Here is a 20,071-nt window from a genome sequence, read left to right on the forward strand (position 1 = left end):
CAGCAGCAAAAACCACCTTAGCGATGCACTGGAAGAAGAATAAAGGGCCAACAATTTACAAATGGTTGGATAAATTTAGAACCATCATAGAACTGGAAAAACTGACAGACAGACACAGGGGTAGATACAATCCTGTGGCGCCAGAATGGACACATCTAGAGGACATAAAGGGGACAAAGGGTGGGGGAAACAAAGAGTAGGGGGTAATCGGACTGTTGGGGAGAGAGGTAAAGAGGGAATAGAGGGGTGGGAGGGGGGAGGGGGGGAAAGGGGGGATAAATGGTTTTGTCAGGATAAGAGTTAAGATAAAAGATAAGTTGTAATCTGTTCAGAGCCAGAAGCTCTACGCTGTATCTGAGATGCTGTTTCAATAAAAATTTATAAGTTAAAAAAAAAAGAAATCTATTAGACAAATCCTGGCCCTGACTCCTAAAATAAGTGTCAGTTGAACATAACCTTTTCATGCGTAGAAACTGTCCCATAGGGATACTTTCTTTTAACTGTCTAGGATGATGACTATTAAATTGCAAGATAGTATTCCTATCAGTGGGTTTTCGATAGGTACTGGTAACAAATTAGTCATGTACATAGTCCACATTAATATCCAAAAACTGCACTGTGTTGCCTTGAGAATGTACTTCAAATTGAATGTTGGAGTCACATTTATTTAGGTCCAAAAATAAACACAATTCCTCCCCTGTGCCCGACCAGATTAATGCACACAGTAATGTGTTTGTAGTATATTTAAGGAAAAGAAAAAAATAGAGTGTATTAGTCAAGCAGTATTGATATTTTGACACACTGTGACTAATTATTGAGAATTTACCCTGTGTTTGGTATTAAGTAGACTAATCATGTGAGTTATATCAAGTAATTCCTTACAGAATGGGGTATAATATGGTGACATCATCAGCATATATGTATGTCAAAAGACCATGTTTTTCTAAAAGATGACCAAGAGGTATCATCATAATGTTAAACAAGATGGGGGAAAGAGGGGAACCCTGAGGGACCCCACAGACAGGAGACCAAGTGGAAGAAAATACACCTGATTATTTGACTTGATACGACCTAGATCTTAAGAAGCCAGAAAACCATTTCAGGACAACTCCACAGATTAAGTAATAGTCAAGAATATTTAAAACAATATTATGATCAACAGTATCAAAGGCACTGGATAGATCAAAGTATCAATATTTTGTTGCCAAAACTTAATTCTCTCCTAAAGTTAGCTAAGCACAGTTTCTGTACTGTAAGAGGGCCTAAAACCAGATTGTGAACTATGCAAAATGGCATGAAGCTGGAGATACTCCATAAATTGGTGTATGACAAGTCCTTCCATTACTTTAACAAGAAGAGGAATTGAGGCTACTGGTCTATAGTTGGAAACTAAACTTAGGTTAGTTTGGGTATTTTTAGGTATAGGAGTCAAAATAACATTGCCATTGTCAGAGGGAAAGAAACCTTGAGACAACATCAAATTAAGATTTGAGTGCAAATGATATAAGAATAAATCAGGAGCCGACTTGAGGAGATAAGTAGGGTATGTATCAAGCACAAAATGTGAATTTGTATATTTGCGACTGACCTGATCAGTAATGACTGGATGAAAAACAGACCTCATTCTATCTGCTTGAGAATGAGGCAGTAAAGAATCATGTAAATAGAGGAAATAGTCTATAGATGAAGGGGTATTGTTTTCTAGTCTGATTTTTGCTATTTTTTTATTAAAAATAAGTAGCCTGATGGTCAGCAGCAGGTGTAGAATTTGATGAATTGGTTGTTAGTTGAGTGTCTAATAAACTATTAACTAATAAGTAAAGTTTCCTTGGGTTGACTACTGTATCACCAATGAATTTGGAATAGTAGGAGGTTTTCACTTTGGAGATCATACCTTTGCAGATTTTCAAATGTTTTTTCCAAGCGATCCATTGTTCAGTGGATTTCACCTTAGCCAAAATTCTCTCCTGTCTCCTGCATTTCCATTTCATTTGTAAAAGATCATCATTGAACCAAAGAGATAATCTTTTCAGACGAGATTTGACAGTCACAGGTGCAATAACGTCAAGGACTGCTTTACAAGTATCATTCTATTGCTGAATGAAATTCAAGGAAGGGTTTGAGGTAAGTAATGTACTGAATGACTCATTGGACCAGAATTTTAAAAGGTCAATTTTGCCTCTACTTTTGAAGGAATATAAGAAATTTTGGGATTTGGAATGACAATTAATTTCCTTCCAGTGCAATTTAAAAAAGAGGCTACTGTGATCTGACCAAGGTATTGGGGTCCAATGAAAATCTGAGATGAAAAAAGTAGTTGGGTCTGTAAATTTCATTGCTAATATATCTAATTGATGACCTTTTACATGACAGGACATTCCGTTGAAAAGCAAAAATTGCCAAACATTAAGGAGTTCTAGGAAATTCTTGGTGCATTTGTTGGTAATGTTTTCAAGATGTAAATTAAGATCTCCAAGCATAAAGCGAATGCTACATACCTGTAGAAGGTATTCTCCGAGGACAGCAGGCTGATTGTTCTCACTGATGGGTGACGTCCACGGCAGCCCCTCCAATCGGAAACTTCACTAGCAAAGTCCTTTGCTAGCCCTCGCGCGCATGCGCGGCCGTCTTCCCGCCCGAAACCGGCTCGAGCCGGCCAGTCCAGTATGTAGCAAGACAATACACTTCAAGGGAAGACACAACTCCAAAGGGGAGGCGGGCGGGTTGGTGAGAACAATCAGCCTGCTGTCCTCGGAGAATACCTTCTACAGGTATGTAGCATTCGCTTTCTCCGAGGACAAGCAGGCTGCTTGTTCTCACTGATGGGGTATCCCTAGCCCCCAGGCTCACTCAAAACAACAACATTGGTCAATTGGGCCTTGCAACGGCGAGGACATAACTGAGATTGACCTAAAAAATTTACCAACTAACTGAGAGTGTAGCCTGGAACAGAACAAACAGGGCCCTCGGGGGGTGGAGTTGGATCCTAAAGCCCAAACAGGTTCTGAAGAACTGACTGCCCGAACCGACTGTCGCGTCGGGTATCCTGCTGCAGGCAGTAATGAGATGTGAATGTGTGGACAGATGACCACGTCGCAGCTTTGCAAATTTCTTCAATGGAGGCTGACTTCAAGTGGGCTACCGACGCAGCCATGGCTCGAACATTATGAGCCGTGACATGACCCTCAAGAGCCAGCCCCGCCTGGGCGTAAGTGAAGGAAATGCAATCTGCTAGCCAATTGGATATGGTGCGTTTCCCTACAGCCACTCCCCTCCTATTGGGATCAAAAGAAACAAACAATTGGGCGGACTGTCTGTGGGGCTGTGTCCACTCCAGGTAGAAGGCCAATGCTCTCTTGCAGTCCAATGTGTGCAGCTGACGTTCAGCAGGGCAGGAATGAGGACGGGGAAAGAATGTTGGCAAGACAATTGACTGGTTCAGATGGAACTCCGACACGACCTTTGGCAGAAACTTAGGGTGAGTGCGGAGGACTACTCTGTTGTAATGAAATTTGGTGTAAGGGGCCTGGGCTACCAGGGCCTGAAGCTCACTGACTCTACGAGCCGAAGTAACTGCCACCAAGAAAATGACCTTCCAGGTCAAGTACTTCGGATGGCAGGAATTCAGTGGCTCAAAAGGAGGTTTCATCAGCTGGGTGAGAACGACATTGAGATCCCATGACACTGTAGGAGGCTTGACAGGGGGCTTTGACAAAAGCAAACCTCTCATGAAGCGAACAACTAAAGGCTGTCCTGAGATCGGCTTACCTTCCACTTGGTAATGGTATGCACTGATTGCACTAAGGTGAACCCTTACGGAGTTGGTCTTCAGACCAGACTCAGACAAGTGCAGAAGGTATTCAAGCAGGGTCTGTGTAGGACAAGAGCGAGGATCTAGGGCCTTGCTGTCACACCAGACGGCAAACCTCCTCCAATGAAAGAAGTAACTTCTCTTAGTGGAGTCTTTCCTGGAAGCAAGCAAGATGCGGGAGACACCCTCCGTCAGACCCAAAGAGGCAAAGTCTACGCCCTCAACATCCAGGCCGTGAGAGCCAGAGACTGGAGGTTGGGATGCAGAAGAGCCCCCTCGTCCTGCGTGATGAGGGTCGGAAAACACTCCAATCTCCACGGTTCTTCGGAGGATAACTCCAGAAGAAGAGGGAACCAGATCTGACGCGGCCAAAAAGGAGCAATCAGAATCATGGTGCCTCGGTCTTGCTTGAGTTTCAACAAAGTCTTCCCCACCAGAGGTATGGGAGGATAAGCATACAGCAGACCTTCCCCCCAATCCAGGAGGAAGGCATCCGACGCCAGTCTGCCGTGGGCCTGAAGCCTGGAACAGAACTGAGGGATCTTGTGGTTCACTTGAGATGCGAAGAGATCCACCAGGGGGGTGCCCCACGCCTGGAAGATCTGTCGCACCACACGGGAATTGAGCGACCACTCGTGAGGTTGCATAATCCTGCTCAACCTGTCGGCCAGACTGTTGTTTACGCCTGCCAGATATGTGGCTTGGAGCACCATGCCTTGACGGCGAGCCCAGAGCCACATGCTGACGGCTTCCTGACACAGGGGGCGAGATCCGGTGCCCCCCTGCTTGTTGACATAGTACATGGCAACCTGATTGTCTGTCTGAATTTGGATAATTTGGTGGGACAGCCGATCTCTGAAAGCCTTCAGAGCGTTCCAGATCGCTCGCAACTCCAGAAGATTGATCTGTAGATCGCGTTCTTGGAGGGACCACCTTCCTTGGGTGTGAAGCCCATCGACATGAGCTCCCCATCCCAGGAGAGACGCATCCGTGGTCAGCACTTTTGTGGCTGAGGAATTTGGAAGGGACGTCCCAGAGTCAAATTGGAGCAAATCGTCCACCACAACAGGGATTCGAGAAAACTCGTGGACAGGTGGATCACGTCCTCTAGACCCCCAGCGGCCTGATACCACTGGGAGGCTAGGGTCCATTGAGCAGATCTCATGTGAAGGCGGGCCATGGGAGTCACATGAACTGTGGAGGCCATATGGCCCAGCAATCTCAACATCTGCCGAGCTGTGATCTGCTGGGACGCTCGCACCCGTGAGACGAGGGACAACAGGTTGTTGGCCCTCGTCTCTGGGAGATAGGCGCGAGCCGTCCGAGAATCCAGCAGGGCTCCGATGAATTCGAGTTTCTGCACTGGGAGAAGATGGGACTTTGGGTAATTTATCACAAACCCCAGTAGCTCCAGGAGGCGAATAGTCATCTGCATGGACTGCAGGGCTCCTGCCTCGGATGTGTTCTTCACCAGCCAATCGTCGAGATATGGGAACACGTGCACCCCCAGCCTGCGAAGCGCCGCTGCTACCACAGCTAGGCACTTTGTGAACACCCTGGGCGCAGAGGCGAGCCCAAAGGGTAGCACACAGTACTGGAAGTGGCGTGTGCCCAGCTGAAATCGCAGATACTGTCTGTGAGCTGGCAGTATCGGGATGTGTGTGTAGGCATCCTTCAAGTCCAGAGAGCATAGCCAATCGTTTTGCTGAATCATGGGGAGAAGGGTGCCCAGGGAAAGCATCCTGAACTTTTCTTTTACGAGATATTTGTTCAGGGCCCTTAGGTCTAGGATGGGACGCATCCCCCCTGTTTTCTTTTCCACAAGGAAGTACCTGGAATAGAATCCCAGCCCTTCTTGCCCGGATGGCACGGGCTCGACCGCATTGGCGCTGAGAAGGGCGGAGAGTTCCTCTGCAAGTACCTGCTTGTGCTGGAAGCTGTAGGACTGAGCTCCCGGTGGACAATTTGGAGGTTTTGAGGCCAAATTGAGGGTGTATCCTTGCCGGACTATTTGGAGAACCCACTGATCGGAGGTTATGAGAGGTCACCTTTGGTGAAAAGCTTTCAACCTCCCTCCGACTGGCAGGTCGCCCGGCACTGACACTTGGATGTCGGCTATGCTCTGCTGGAGCCAGTCAAAAGCTCGCCCCTTGCTTTTGCTGGGGAGCCGCGGGGCCTTGCTGAGGCGCACGCTGCTGACGAGAGCGAGCGCGCTGGGGCTTAGCCTGGGCCGCAGGCTGTCGGGAAGGAGGATTGTACCTACGCTTGCCAGAAGTATAGGGAACAGTCTTCCTTCCCCCGAAAAATCGTCTACCTGTAGAGGTAGAAGCTGAAGGCTGCCGGCGGGCGAACTTGTCGAATGCGGTGTCCCGCTGGTGGAGAGACTCTACCACCTGTTCGACTTTTTCGCCAAAAATGTTATCCGCACGGCAAGGCGAGTCCGCAATCCGCTGCTGGAGTCTATTCTCCAGGTCGGCGGCACGCAGCCATGAGAGCCTGCGCATCACCACACCTTGAGCAGCGGCCCTGGACGCAACATCAAAAGTGTCATAAACTCCTCTGGCCAGGAATTTTCTGCACGCCTTCAGCTGCCTGACCACCTCCTGGAAAGGCTTGGCTTGCTCGGGGGGAAGAGCATCAACCAAGCCCGCCAACTGCCGCACATTGTTCCGCATGTGTATGCTCGTGTAGAGCTGGTAAGACTGGATCTTGGACACGAGCATAGAGGAATGGTAGGCCTTCCTCCCAAAGGAGTCTAAGGTTCTAGCGTCCTTGCCCGGGGGCGCCGAAGCATGTTCCCTAGAACTCTTAGCCTTCTTTAGGGCCAAATCCACAACTCCAGAGTCATGAGGCAACTGAGTGCGCATCAGCTCTGGGTCCCCATGGATCCGGTACTGGGACTCGATCTTCTTGGGAATGTGGGGATTAGTTAAGGGTTTTGTCCAGTTCGCAAGCAATGTCTTTTTTAGGACATGGTGCAAGGGAACAGTGGACGCTTCCTTAGGTGGAGAAGGATAGTCCAGGAGCTCAAACATTTCAGCCCTGGGCTCGTCCTCCACAACCACCGGGAAGGGGATGGCCGTAGACATCTCCCGGACAAAGGAAGCGAAAGACAGGCTCTCAGGAGGAGAAAGCTGCCTTTCAGGAGAGGGAGTGGGATCAGACGGAAGACCCTCAGACTCCTCGTCAGAGAAATATCTGGGATCTTCCTCTTCCTCCCACGAGGCCTCACCCTCGGTGTCAGACACAAGTTCCCGAACCTGTGTCTGCAACCTCGCCCTGCTCGACTCGGTGGAACCACGTCCACGATGGGGGCGTCGAGAGGTAGACTCCCTCGCCCGCATCGGCGAAGCTCCCTCCGCCGACGTAGTCGGGGAGCCTTCCTGGGAGGTGGCCGCGGTCGGCACCGCACGCGGTACCGACGTCGGGGACCTCAACCTGGGCGATGGGCCAGCCGGCGCCACGCTCGACGGTACCGGAGGCGCAAGCACCGCCGGTACCGGAGGGGTAGGGCGCAACAGCTCTCCCAGAATCTCTGGGAGAACGGCCCGGAGGCTCTCGTTCAGAGTGGCTGCAGAAAAAGGCTGAGAGGTCGATGCAGGCGTCGACGTCAGAACCTGTTCCGGGCGAGGAGGCTGTTCCGGGCTGTCCAGAGTGGAGCGCATCGACACCTCTTGAACAGAGGGTGAGCGGTCCTCTCGGTGCCGATGCCTGCTGGGTGCCGAATCCCTCGGCGACCCAGAGCTCTCGGTGCCGACACGGGGAGGAGACCGGTGTCGATGCTTCTTCGATTTCTTCCGAAGCATGTCACCGGAGCTCCCCGGCACCGACGAGGAGGACGTAGAATCCATCCGTCGCTTCCTCGGGGCCGAGACCGAAGAGGGTCGATCTCGGGGGGGCTGTACCGCAGGAGCCCTCAGGGTAGGAGGAGACCCACCCGAGGGCTCACCGCCACCAGCAGGGGAATGGACAGCCCTCACCTGCACTCCACTCGATGCACCACCGTCCGACGACATCAGGAGACGAGGTCCCGGTACCACCGACGTCGATGCAGCTATCCGATGTCTCGGCGCCGATGCAGAGGCCCGATACCTCGATGCACTCGATGCAAGGGCGGCCGAGGAAGATGGTCTGGACGCTGACGACGTCGATGCACTCGAAGATCCCGGTGCCGATGCCGACGAAGAGCCCGAGAACAACACGTTCCACTGGGCTAGTCTCGCTACCTGAGTCCACCTTTGAAGCAGGGAACACAGACTGCAGTTCTGAGGGCGGTGCTCGGCCCCCAGACACTGAAGACACGACGAGTGTCGATCAGTGAGCGAGATAACCCGGGCGCACTGGGTGCACTTCTTGAAGCCGCTGGAAGGCTTCGATGTCATGGGCGGAAAAATCACGCCGGCGAAATCAAAAGCCAAAATGGCGAAATTTGAAGCACCAAAAATTTAGAGGGAGAAAAATCTCGACTGAGGCCGAAAAGAGGCCTACCCCGACGACGAAAGAAAACTTACCGGGGCAAAAAGCTGGAAGTACGGGGAGGATTGACACGAAACCCGGCGTAGGGTTTCCGGAGCACTTCCCGACTTAAACAAAGCTTTCCCGAAGGAAAAAAACACGCTCAAAAATAATTTGGACGCGCGAGGTCGACTTTCCGGGGCTCGACACGGCGAAAACACGACCGTACCGAGTGCGGACAAAAGAAGACTGGCCGGCTCGAGCCGGTTTCGGGCGGGAAGACGGCCGCGCATGCGCGGTGCGCGCGGGCGTGCGAGGGCTAGCAAAGGACTTTGCTAGTGAAGTTTCCGATTGGAGGGGCTGCCGTGGACGTCACCCATCAGTGAGAACAAGCAGCCTGCTTGTCCTCGGAGAATGATATCATCATTATTAATATATGCACTGGAGATCAATTTGGTAAGATCAGCCTCAACTAAGTTCCAACAATTAGGAAGACAATATAACATTAGAAGGCAGATAGGTTTAAATAAAGAATCACAAGATACAGAACAAGTATCAATTTCCAGATTAGGAGATTGGAATTCAGAGATCGTTTTTACCTCAAAGATTTATAGACGATTGCTAAACCATCTCCCCTTTTTTTAGCTCTAGGGAAATGAAGAACAGAATAACTGGGTGGGCATACATCTGGAATAATAGGATCATCTTTTGCGTGTAGCCAAGTTTCAGAGATTATAACAAAATCAAATTGAGCATCAATTATCGTATCTTTAATAATTACAGCGATATATACAGAGAGCATTGACATAACGTAAAGACAAAGAAAAATAAGAACAAATAAAGTTGCTCATCAGTGGGACTTTAATCAAGTGGCATTTATTACAAAAGGTTTTGGAGCCTTTTTTAGTATGATGTTTAGTAGAAGGCACAATGTTTGGATCGTTGTGGTTCAAATAACTAGAAGCAAAACCAGAGGGATTCCTTTCGTCATAAGTTGGTAACAAATAAGGATAATAATATCTTGTAGAATATATCACTGGGATAGCAAAATATGAATCAAACCCATTAGTAGAATGAATTAAGTGTTTAGATAGAAAGAAAAAAGAAATTAAACAATACAGCAGGACTCAGCATCTTTTAAGGAACACTTTGAAACAAACACTCAATGTCTGTGTGAAAGCCAATATGTGATAAGCATAATGAAAACAAAATAAAAAAGAGGCAGTTGTGATTTTATTATTCAGCTAGAATAATGGTAACAGACCTAAATGGTGAGAATAGAGAGAAATAGCAATGATGAGAGGCCTCCAAAGGCCCCTTCGGCACAACACCTGAGGAGCGATGCCACAGAAGTGGGCTGGTTACTATGGCCACCTCCTGCTGACATCAGCAATCGCTCTCACTATGGAAGCAGGAGACCAGAAACAGCTGTGAGTTCAGTCAACAAGACTTCAGTGATTTTAAAGCCCTAGAGAATGTGCAGGGAAGAAGCGAACCCAAATTGCTCAGTTCAAATTTCACAGCACAGGGAGAGCCAATTTTCTCCACTGATAACAAGTAAGACTCCTGTCTAACCACCAAAACTGACAGAAACTTAAAGCACAAATGTTTAGTTCTGATTACTCAGTGGCCTATATCTGAACACAGATCACAATTATTTAGGAACTTTACCCACTTTCCTAAAAAGCTAATACCTAATCTCCAGTATATTTCAGGGCTTTTCCCGTAAGTTCTGGGTTCCCATTTATTGTACTGTCCTCAAACAAATATCTACAGGGCCCTTTTATCAAGCTGAGTAAAAGGGGCCCTGAACTAGCGGCAGCACGTGGGTTTTTTTTTGCCTTGTGCCAAGGCCATTTTAATGCAGAGGGTAAAGAGGCCGAAAAGAAGAAACGGCTGTGTGGTGAGATGGCGATAAGGACTCCTATGCTAACCCATTAGTAACCAGGCAGTGCATGGCATTGCCCGATTACTGCCAGAGTTAATACAGAAATAAATTTCCATAGTGACAGAAATAGCATGTGCTGGGGACAGAATTACCGCTGGGCTGCTGCGGTAGCCCGGCAGTAATTCCGGATTGGCATGCAGCAAACCTATTGCTGCGCACCAGCCCTTTAGTAAAAGGCCCCCTATATTACCTGCAAAGATGGTGTTACTATTAGTAAATGGTAATAATCCGGCTGTGTTAATAATCCAGCTATGTTAATAATCCGTGCTATTCTACAACATGGCACTATAATACGATGGAATATAGCTTGTAGGTGGGCATTGCTATGGGTGAAGTCTTGGCAGAGCACGGGTGGGGCACACATGGATTATAAAATACAATAAGCTTTCTCAAAGTAGACACAATCGTTTATACCAGCTCTAAAGCTGGTGTAAATGATCATGCCTTAATTCTTGGCTGACATGTTACTCTGATATCCTATAAATAAAAGTGAGTGAATCTCCAAGTAGGCATACTGTACATGCTTATATGTAGGTGCCTCTTACCACCTCACCACAGTCTCTCCAAGCATCTGACAATATGCTAGGCTTCCTCACTCTTTCAAAGCCGAAGGGTGATCTTGAATCCTGCTGCTATCCATACACAGTGCTGATGGAGGCAGCACTTTCTAGGGAATGAGTGAAGCAACACTGCCTCTAACATAGGTTTCCTGGTTGAAATCTATAGCACAGTCCACACATGCAGGGTGCAAATGATGTTGATGCTACCTGGCATCATGGGTGGAAAGTCAAAAGGCCCAGAGCAACCCACTGCTTTGAAAGGTAAGAATGCAGTGAGTGGTGGCAGTAGTTAAGGTCTGGGATGGGGAAGGTGAAAGGATATGTCAAATTGTGAGAGTACTAAATTCCCTTATGTTGAGTCTGGATGAACTAATTTATTAATAGAATACTTTGGGCAACTGACAAAAAGTTATTGAAGTTAGAATGTCTGACCATATACCAAGAAAATCTTTAAAACATTTTAAACTGCAAATCAACACTTTTCTACGTCATTTTTTTTATCTATTACAATATCTCTGACAGGAACATTTTTTTCATTGATTATAAAGTAAGCTTTCTTCCACTTGGGTTCTTTCCCATCTCCCCAAAATAATCTAATTTAGTAAACTTACCTACACATTGAAACCATTTCTACCTTGTCCTTAAAAGGATCCCTTCCAATAACATTCAATGTATCGCCATTCCAATTTAGATATTCTGGTCTCAGAGACCTCACTTTTGCAACATGCCTGAATGTATCACCCCAAAGATTGGGAAAGCATTGCTGAGTTTAGGTTTCTGTCATTACTATGGCACTGTCAAAGCAAAAAGCTGACATAACATCACACAGTACTTCCTATTCTCATTCCTTTGGACATAAAACCAATAGATTTTACCTGAACATTCCCTGAAGATTCTCGGTTCACATCATATTTTACAATAAAATCCCCATCCAGCAGAGAAGTTGAACAGTTTTCACATGTTCGCTGTTGATCAACTGTTGGCTTGAAAGACACATGACCCTGAAAAAAGAATTTTTATTGAAATCAAACTTTTAGTTAAATAAATGTAACCTCCTCCCTTCTACAACCAAACCAAGGACATATCAGGGAGTGAAACAAATCAGAACCAGAAGGTTCTCCGGGGTTTCTTTGACATGAGGAAAATTGTTCAAGGCCCTTAGGACCATTGACTTTCTCTGTACCTCTCATAATAATACATGGATCCAGGTTGTTCCAAGAAAAAAAGAAGCTTACTGAAGTAGTTGTGAATTAGTAATAATGTGACAAAATAAACAACTTGAGGGGTAATTCCATGAAGTTGGTATTAAGATTTTTTTTTATTATTATTTTTATTTATGCATTTATATAATACAACCAAGGAAACACTTGGTATAGAAAACAGGATAACAAACAAATAAGATGTCAATAAAGAAACAATAATCTTTAGGCAATGAAACAAATAATGCTATATCCATTAACAGTCCACAGTGTGAGGGGAAATACCAAGGCATGGTATGAAGAAATACAAAAATTCCACAAAATAAAAGCACCAAATCATAGTGAGTCTGTCAGGGTGAGGATGTTATAATTAAGGGGATCTTTTACTAATGGCATCTCAGCATTTAGTGCTATTTGATTTTTAATGTGAAGTAAAAATGCTAGCGCGTCTTACTAAAAGATCCCCTAAAAGAGCAGAAAGACTCATAGAGGTACTTTTGGAAGCCAAGAAAGCATGTAAATGAGCTGGATCATAAAAAATATATCTTAGAAGAATCCAGCTTGATAACACATTTACATGGAAAGTTTAGCCAAAATAATCCCCCTAACTGTTGAACCTGAGATCTTAACTCTAGAAATTGTTTGCGCCTCTTTTGTGTCGAATGTGCCACATCTAGAAAAACTCTAGGCACTAAGATTTCACACCAGCTACATGTGTAAATATTTAGAATACTAGCAAAAACGTACGTATGTGCCAATGTTCCTCCTAAGGATTATTCTATAACTAAACCTAAAGTGACTGGGTTAAAAACTGGTAAAATGGAAGGAGACAAAGGGTAGTGGTGTACCGCAGGGGTCGGTCCTCAGGACGACTCTTTTTAACATCTTTGTGAGTGATACTGTGGAAGGACTTGTCTCTTTGTGGATGATATCAAACTCTGTAATAGGGTGGACACCCTGGAGGGTGTGGACGACATAAGGAAGTTTGAAGAATGGTCCAAAAAATTGGCGACTAAAATTTAATGCTAAGAAATGCAGGGTCATGTACTTGGGTTACAAAAGTCCAAGGGAACGGTACAATATAGGGGGTGAAGTGCTACTGTGTATGAAAGAAGAGCAAGACTTGGGGGTGATTGTGTCTGATTAAAGGCCACACTAATTTCCCATGAGCGCATGAGCCTTTACTGCCACCTATTTTGTAGGCTGTAAGGGCTCCCACACTTACAATCTAATCAGGACACATAGTAACATGTTGAGGGGCATAATCGAAAGGGACACTCACGTTTTGCTGAGGATGTCCTCGCAAAACGTCCCGGTGGAGGGGTGGGGAAACCCATATTATCGAAATAAGATGGATGCCCACCTTCGTTTCAATAATCTTGACATTTAGGTTGTCCTTAGAGATGATTGTCCCTAGACTTAGTCATTTCTGATTTTTGGCGATAATGGAAACCAAGGATGCCCATCTCAGAAACGAACAAATGCAAGCCCTTTGGTCGTGGGAGGAGCCAGCATTCGTAGTGCCCTGGTCCCCCTGACATGCCAGGACACCAACCGGGCACCCTAGGGGGCACTACAGTGGACTTCATAAAATGCTCCCAGGTACATAGCTCCCTTACCTTGTGTGCTGAGCCCCCCAACCCCCCCCCCCCCCAAAACCCACTACCCACAACTGTACACCACTACCATAGCCCTTACAGGTGAAGGAGGGCACCTACATGTAGGTACAGTGTGTTTCTGGTGGGTTTTGGGGGGCTCACATTTACCACCACAAGTGTAACAGGTAGGGGGGATGGGCCTGGGTCCGCCTGCCTGAAGTGCACTGCACCCACTAAAACTGCTCCAAGGACCTGCATACTGCTATGATAGACCTGAGTATGACATTTGAGGCTGGCATAGAGACTGGCACAAAATATTTTTTAAAGATGTTTTTTGAGGGTGGGAGGGGGTTAGTGACCACTGGGTGAGTAAGGGGAGGTCATCCCCGAGTCTCTCCGATGGTCATCTGGTCAGTTCGGGCACCTTTTAGAGCCTTGGTCGTAAGAAAAATAGGACCAGGTAAAGTCGTCCAAATGCTCATCAGGGACGCCCTTTTTTTCCCATTATGGGTCAAGGGATACCCATGTATTAGGCATGCCCAAGTCCCACCTTTGCTATGCCTCCGACACGCCCCCAGGAACTTTGGTCGTCCCCACGACGGAAAGCAGTTGGGTACGCCCAAAATCAGCTTTCGATTATACCGATTTGGGCGACCCTGTGAGAAGGACGCCCATCTTGCAATTTGTGTCGAAAGATGGTTGTCCTTCTCTTTCGAAAATAAGCCTGTTAGTAACATAGTAAATGACGGCAGATAAAGACCTGTACGCTCCATCCAGTCTACCCAACAAGATTTTTTTTTATTTTATTTAGTAATTTACCTCATGCATGTATAATTAATAAAATTTGATGAAGTAAATAAATGGTTCCTCTCAGTTCTAATTCCTCTCTTAAAGTCCCAGATGCTCATATCTTAAGCCCTAGACTCCTTTGAAAAAAGAAAACACAGAAAACCCTGTGCAAACCTTTATCCAATTTTCTAAACTCTCAAATACAGCCCACTGGGCAGTATCTTTAAAACCATTAAGTGCTATCTGACATCATTGCTATCTGTTCCGGAGGAGATACCCGCTTCATTAGTAAGAATGACGGACTTTTAGGACCCCTAATGTAAATAAAATATAGCCAGACTCCTTTTGAATTTCATTTCTGCCTGGCCAAAATATTATACCCCCCTGTTTACATAGCCATGCTAGTGGCTGCCGTTGCGCTAACAGAACTAAAGCACATAACAGCAGATATATGAGTGCCTGAAAGGCCCCAGCTCCTGTTTTGTACAGACACTACAATTACTGCAAGGCCGGACTGAGCCATTATCTTGGCTAGCGGACTTCCAGAAAGGCTTTCTACTTTTAGCCCATGAAGGAGAGATACTTGTACTGCAGCCAAGGAGGACAGACCTCTAACCATCAGTGCACTTATTAAACAATTACAACCTAAAATACACTACAAATATGCATTCAACTGACTCCATGAAGAACTTTCCTGTATGGAAATCATTTTCCATGTCTCAATGATGGTGAAGAGAAATCTCTGAGCAGGCTTAATGCCTCAGGCCCAAGACAGTGCCAGCATTGCATTAAGCACAGTGGAGCACGCTACAATCTTCCATAGTGTTACAGGAAGACCCATACAGGGAGTTAGAAAAAGATTTGTAGAGGGCTCTGACCACCACCTCAAAGGGCTCAGAAATTTGTACTGGACAGGGAATCAGATTATTCAGAAGTCCTGGTTACACTGTACCTGGGCCTCCTGATTTTTAAGGCAAAAGAAAAGTTGACTTTATAAATGCTTATAGGGTTGCTAAATTTTATGTATATCATGGAGTTCTCCGAGGACAAGCAGGCTGCTTGTTCTCACGACTGGGTGACGTCCGCGGCAGCCCCCACCAACCGGAAATAAGCTTCGCGGGACGGTCGGCACGCAGGGCACGCCCACCGCGCATGCGCGGCCGTCTTCCCGCCCGTGCGCGACCGCTCCCGCCAGTTACTTTTTTTCCGCGACTGAGAGAGTTGTGTTTTCCCCTCTCTCTCGTTTCAGCCGCCGGATTTTTTCGACCGCGTTTACGCGGATCGTCGCTTTTGGCCTGTTCGGCCTCTTCTTCTTCTTCTTTCTCTTTTATTAAAAAAAAAAAAAAAGAATTTTGCGCGTGTGGAGCACGCGCTCCTTCTTTTCCCTCGCTTTCTAGCGGGGACGCCTCGTTGCGGCCTAGTGGCCGCTCGGTCAGTTACAATTTTCGTGGTGTGATTTTAGCCACCATTGCCGACTTTGACTTCGCCGACGCGATTTTTCCGTCGATGTCCTCGAAGGTCCCGAGTGGATTTAAAAAGTGTGGTCGCTGCGGCCGGCCGATCTCGCAGACCGACACCCACGCTTGGTGCCTCCAGTGCCTCGGGCCGGAGCACAATCTCAAGTCGTGCGTTTTGTGTCTCGGTCTCCGGAAACGGACTCAGGTTGCGAGGCAAGTTCTGCGGGACCGTCTTTTTGGAACTTGCGCCGGCCCCTCGACGTCGACCTCGACGGCATCGGTATCGAAGGCCGGTTCTTCGGTACCGGTATCGATGCCCGAGACATCGGCACCGATGGCAGCGACCCCAGGAGAACAGGTCCCGTCGGCCCGCCGGTCCGCCGGCGAGAGTGGGGTAGAGAGACCGCGTGGGCAGTCGGCCCCGGTCACTCCCTCAACTCGTGAGCCACGGGACCGAACCCTGTCGGACCCGGTACCCCGAGACCGAGGGGGATCGACCTCCTCCTCCTCCATGCCCTCCGGCACCGGTGACGTGCACCGGAAAAAAGACAAGAAGCGCCGTCACCGGGAGCCCTCGGTGCACCCTGAAGAGGAGTCGACGCCGAAGCGTCATCGCAGAGAGGAGAGATCTCCGTCGGTGGTGGAGGTACCGACACGTCGGGGTTCCGGCACCTCGGTGCCGTCTCCTGGCCCCCAGCAGCTTCCGGCACCGACACCCTTACCGGCCCCACCGCCTTTCCCGGCAGCGGGCCTGGACGAGTGCCTCAGAGCCATCCTTCCGGGGATCCTGGAAGGGCTGATGCGCCAGGCTGTGCCGGCGCCGGGGGTGCTTGCGCCCTCGGCGCCGATGACTGTGGCACCGGCGAGCTCTAGCCCGGCGCCGGGGCAGTCGACACCGCCGCCGCTTGCGGTGCCGGTCTCGACAGCCACGCAGGTGGAGTCCCCGTCGACGTCGATGGAGGGAGCTCCGTCCCCGCCGGCGCGGGGGTCCACCGCTCGACGACACCGAGACCTCGGTGCCTCGACGTCGAGCCGGGCCCGGTACCGGACGCAGCTACATGAGCTAATGTCCGATACCGAGGATGAGGACTCGTGGGGGGAAGAGGAGGACCCGAGATATTTCTCCTCAGAGGAGTCTACGGGCCTTCCCTCGGACCCCACGCCGTCACCGGAGAGGAAGCTCTCACCTCCTGAGAGTCTCTCCTTTGCCTCCTTTGTGCGGGATATGTCTATAAGCATTCCCTTTCCCGTGGTCTCTGTGGAAGAGCCGAGGGCCGAGATGCTCGAGGTCCTCGACTATCCATCACCACCTAGAGAGTCCTCCACGGTACCGCTGCACAATGTCCTGAAGGAGACGCTGCTCCGGAACTGGGTGCGACCACTAACTAATCCCACCATTCCCAAGAAAGCAGAGTCCCAGTACAGGATCCACTCTGACCCAGAGCTCATGCGGCCCCAGTTGCCCCATGACTCAGCGGTCGTGGATTCTGCTCTCAAGAGGGCACGGAGTTCGAGGGATACCGCCTCGGCGCCCCCGGGGCGGGAGTCTCGCACTCTGGACTCATTTGGGAGGAAGGCCTACCAATCCTCCATGCTCGTGACCCGCATCCAATCTTACCTGCTCTATATGAGCATCCACATGCGGACCAATGTGCAACAGCTGGCGGACCTGGTCGATAAGCTCCCGCCGGAGCAGTCCAGGCCTTATCAGGAGGTGGTCAGGCAGCTGAAGGCGTGCAGAAAGTTCCTGTCCAGGGGGATTTTTGACACCTGTGACGTGGCATCTCGTGCTGCGGCCCAAGGTATAGTGATGCGCAGGCTCTCATGGCTGCGTGCCTCTGACCTGGACAACCGCACCCAGCAGAGACTGGCTGACGTCCCTTGCCGGGGGGATAACATTTTCGGTGAGAAGGTCGAGCAGATGGTGGACCAACTGCATCAGCGGGAAACCGCTCTCGACAAGCTCTCCCACCGGGCGCCTTCAGCACCCGCCCCCACGGGTGGGCGTTTTTCCCGGGCACGGCAGGCTGCACCCTATTCTTTTGCAAAGCGTAGGTACAACCAGCCGGCCCGAAGGCCTCGTCAGGCACAGGGACAGCCCCAGCGCGCTCGTTCTCGTCAACAGCGTGCGCCTAAGCAGCCCCCTGCGCCTCCACAGCAAAAGCCGGGGACGGGCTTTTGACTGGATCCACGGGAACATAGCCGCCCTACAAGTGTCCGTACCGGACGATCTGCCGGTCGGAGGGAGGTTAAAATTTTTTCACCAAAGGTGGCCTCTCATAACCTCCGATCAGTGGGTTCTCCAAATAGTGCGGTGCGGATACGCCCTGAATTTGGCCTCCCTGCCTCTAAATTGTCCTCCGGGAGCTCAGTCTTTCAGCTCCCATCACAAGCAGGTACTTGCAGAGGAACTCTCCGCCCTTCTCAGCGCCAATGCGGTCGAGCCCGTACCACCCGGGCAGGAAGGGCAGGGATTCTATTCCAGGTACTTCCTTGTGGAAAAGAAAACAGGGGGGATGCGTCCCATCCTAGACCTGAGAAGCCTGAACAAATTCCTGGTCAAAGAAAAGTTCAGGATGCTTTCCTTGGGCACCCTTCTGCCAATGATTCAGAAAAACGATTGGCTATGTTCCCTGGATTTAAAGGACGCATATACTCACATACCGATACTGCCAGCTCACAGACAGTATCTCAGATTCCGTCTGGGCGCACGCCACTTTCAGTATTGTGTGCTGCCCTTTGGGCTCGCCTCTGCCCCACGAGTGTTTACCAAGTGCCTCGTGGTGGTAGCGGCCTATCTACGCAAGCTGGGAGTGCACGTGTTCCCATATCTCGACGATTGGCTGGTCAAGAACACCTCGGAGGCAGGAGCCCTCCGGTCCATGCAGTGCACTATCCAACTTCTGGAGCTGCTGGGGTTTGTGATAAATTACCCAAAGTCCCATCTCCAGCCAACTCAGTCTCTGGAATTCATAGGAGCGCTGCTGAATTCCCAGACAGCTCAGGCCTACCTTCCCGAAGCGAGGGCCACCAATCTCTTGACCCTGGCTTCGCAGACCAGAGCGTCTCAGCAGATCACAGCTCGGCAGATGTTGAGACTTCTGTGTCATATGGCCTCCACAGTTCATGTGACTCCCATGGCTCGTCTTCACATGAGATCTGCTCAATGGACCCTAGCTTCCCAGTGGTTCCAGGCCACCGGGAATCTAGAAGATGTCATCCGCCTCCCCACCAGTTGCCGCACTTCACTGCTCTGGTGGACCATCCGGACCAATTTGACCCTGGGACGCCCATTCCAAATTCCGCAGCCCACGAAAGTGCTGACGACGGATGCATCTCGCCTGGGGTGGGGAGCCCATGTCGATGGGCTCCACACTCAGGGTCTGTGGTCCCTCCAGGAAAAGGATCTGCAGATCAACCTCCTGGAGCTCCGAGCGATCTGGAACGCACTGAAGGCTTTCAGAGATCGGCTGTCCTGTCAAATTATCCAAATTCGGACAGACAATCAGGTTGCAATGTATTACGTCAACAAGCAGGGGGGCACCGGATCTCGCCCCCTGTGCCAGGAGGCCGTCGGGATGTGGCGTTGGGCGTGTCGGTTCGGCATGCTCCTCCAAGCCACGTACCTGGCAGGCGTAAACAACAGTCTGGCCGACAGACTGAGCAGAGTCATGCAACCGCACGAGTGGTCGCTCCATGCCAGAGTGGTACGCAAGATCTTCCGAGCGTGGGGCACCCCCTCGGTGGACCTTTTCGCCTCTCAGACCAACCACAAGCTGCCTCTGTTCTGTTCCAGACTTCAGGCACACGGCAGGCTAGCGTCGGATGCCTTTCTCCTCCATTGGGGGACCGGCCTCCTGTATGCTTATCCTCCCATACCTTTGGTGGGGAAGACCTTACTGAAGCTCAAGCAAGACCGCGGCACCATGATTCTGATCGCGCCCTTTTGGCCCCGTCAGATCTGGTTCCCTCTTCTTCTGGAGTTGTCCTCCGAAAAACCGTGGAGATTGGAGTGTTTTCCGACTCTCATTTCGCAGAACGACGGAGCGTTGCTGCACCCCAACCTTCAGTCTCTGGCTCTCACGGCCTGGATGTTGAGGGCGTAGACTTCACTGCGTTGGGTCTGTCTGAGGGTGTCTCCCGGGTCTTGCTTGCCTCTAGGAAGGATTCCACTAAAAAGAGTTACTTTTTCAAGTGGAGGAGGTTTGTCGTGTGGTGTGAGAGCATGGCCCTAGAACCTCGTTCTTGCCCTGC

The 20,071-nt window shown here is 49.4% G+C and overlaps 1 protein-coding gene across 1 annotated transcript in view; it reads right to left on the reverse strand.

The window, feature by feature from the left end:
* The window catches only part of LOC115472989 (inter-alpha-trypsin inhibitor heavy chain H3-like), a 179,587-nt gene that overhangs the window by 127,361 nt on the left and 32,155 nt on the right, over window positions 1-20,071 (reverse strand). Inside the window, 1 exon segment of the mRNA XM_030207558.1 lies at window positions 11,650-11,775. Within this exon segment, the coding sequence (XP_030063418.1) occupies window positions 11,650-11,775 (126 nt within the window).

The sequence above is a fragment of the Microcaecilia unicolor genome, chromosome 6 (assembly GCF_901765095.1).
Source record: "Microcaecilia unicolor chromosome 6, aMicUni1.1, whole genome shotgun sequence".
Taxonomy (NCBI): domain Eukaryota; kingdom Metazoa; phylum Chordata; class Amphibia; order Gymnophiona; family Siphonopidae; genus Microcaecilia; species Microcaecilia unicolor.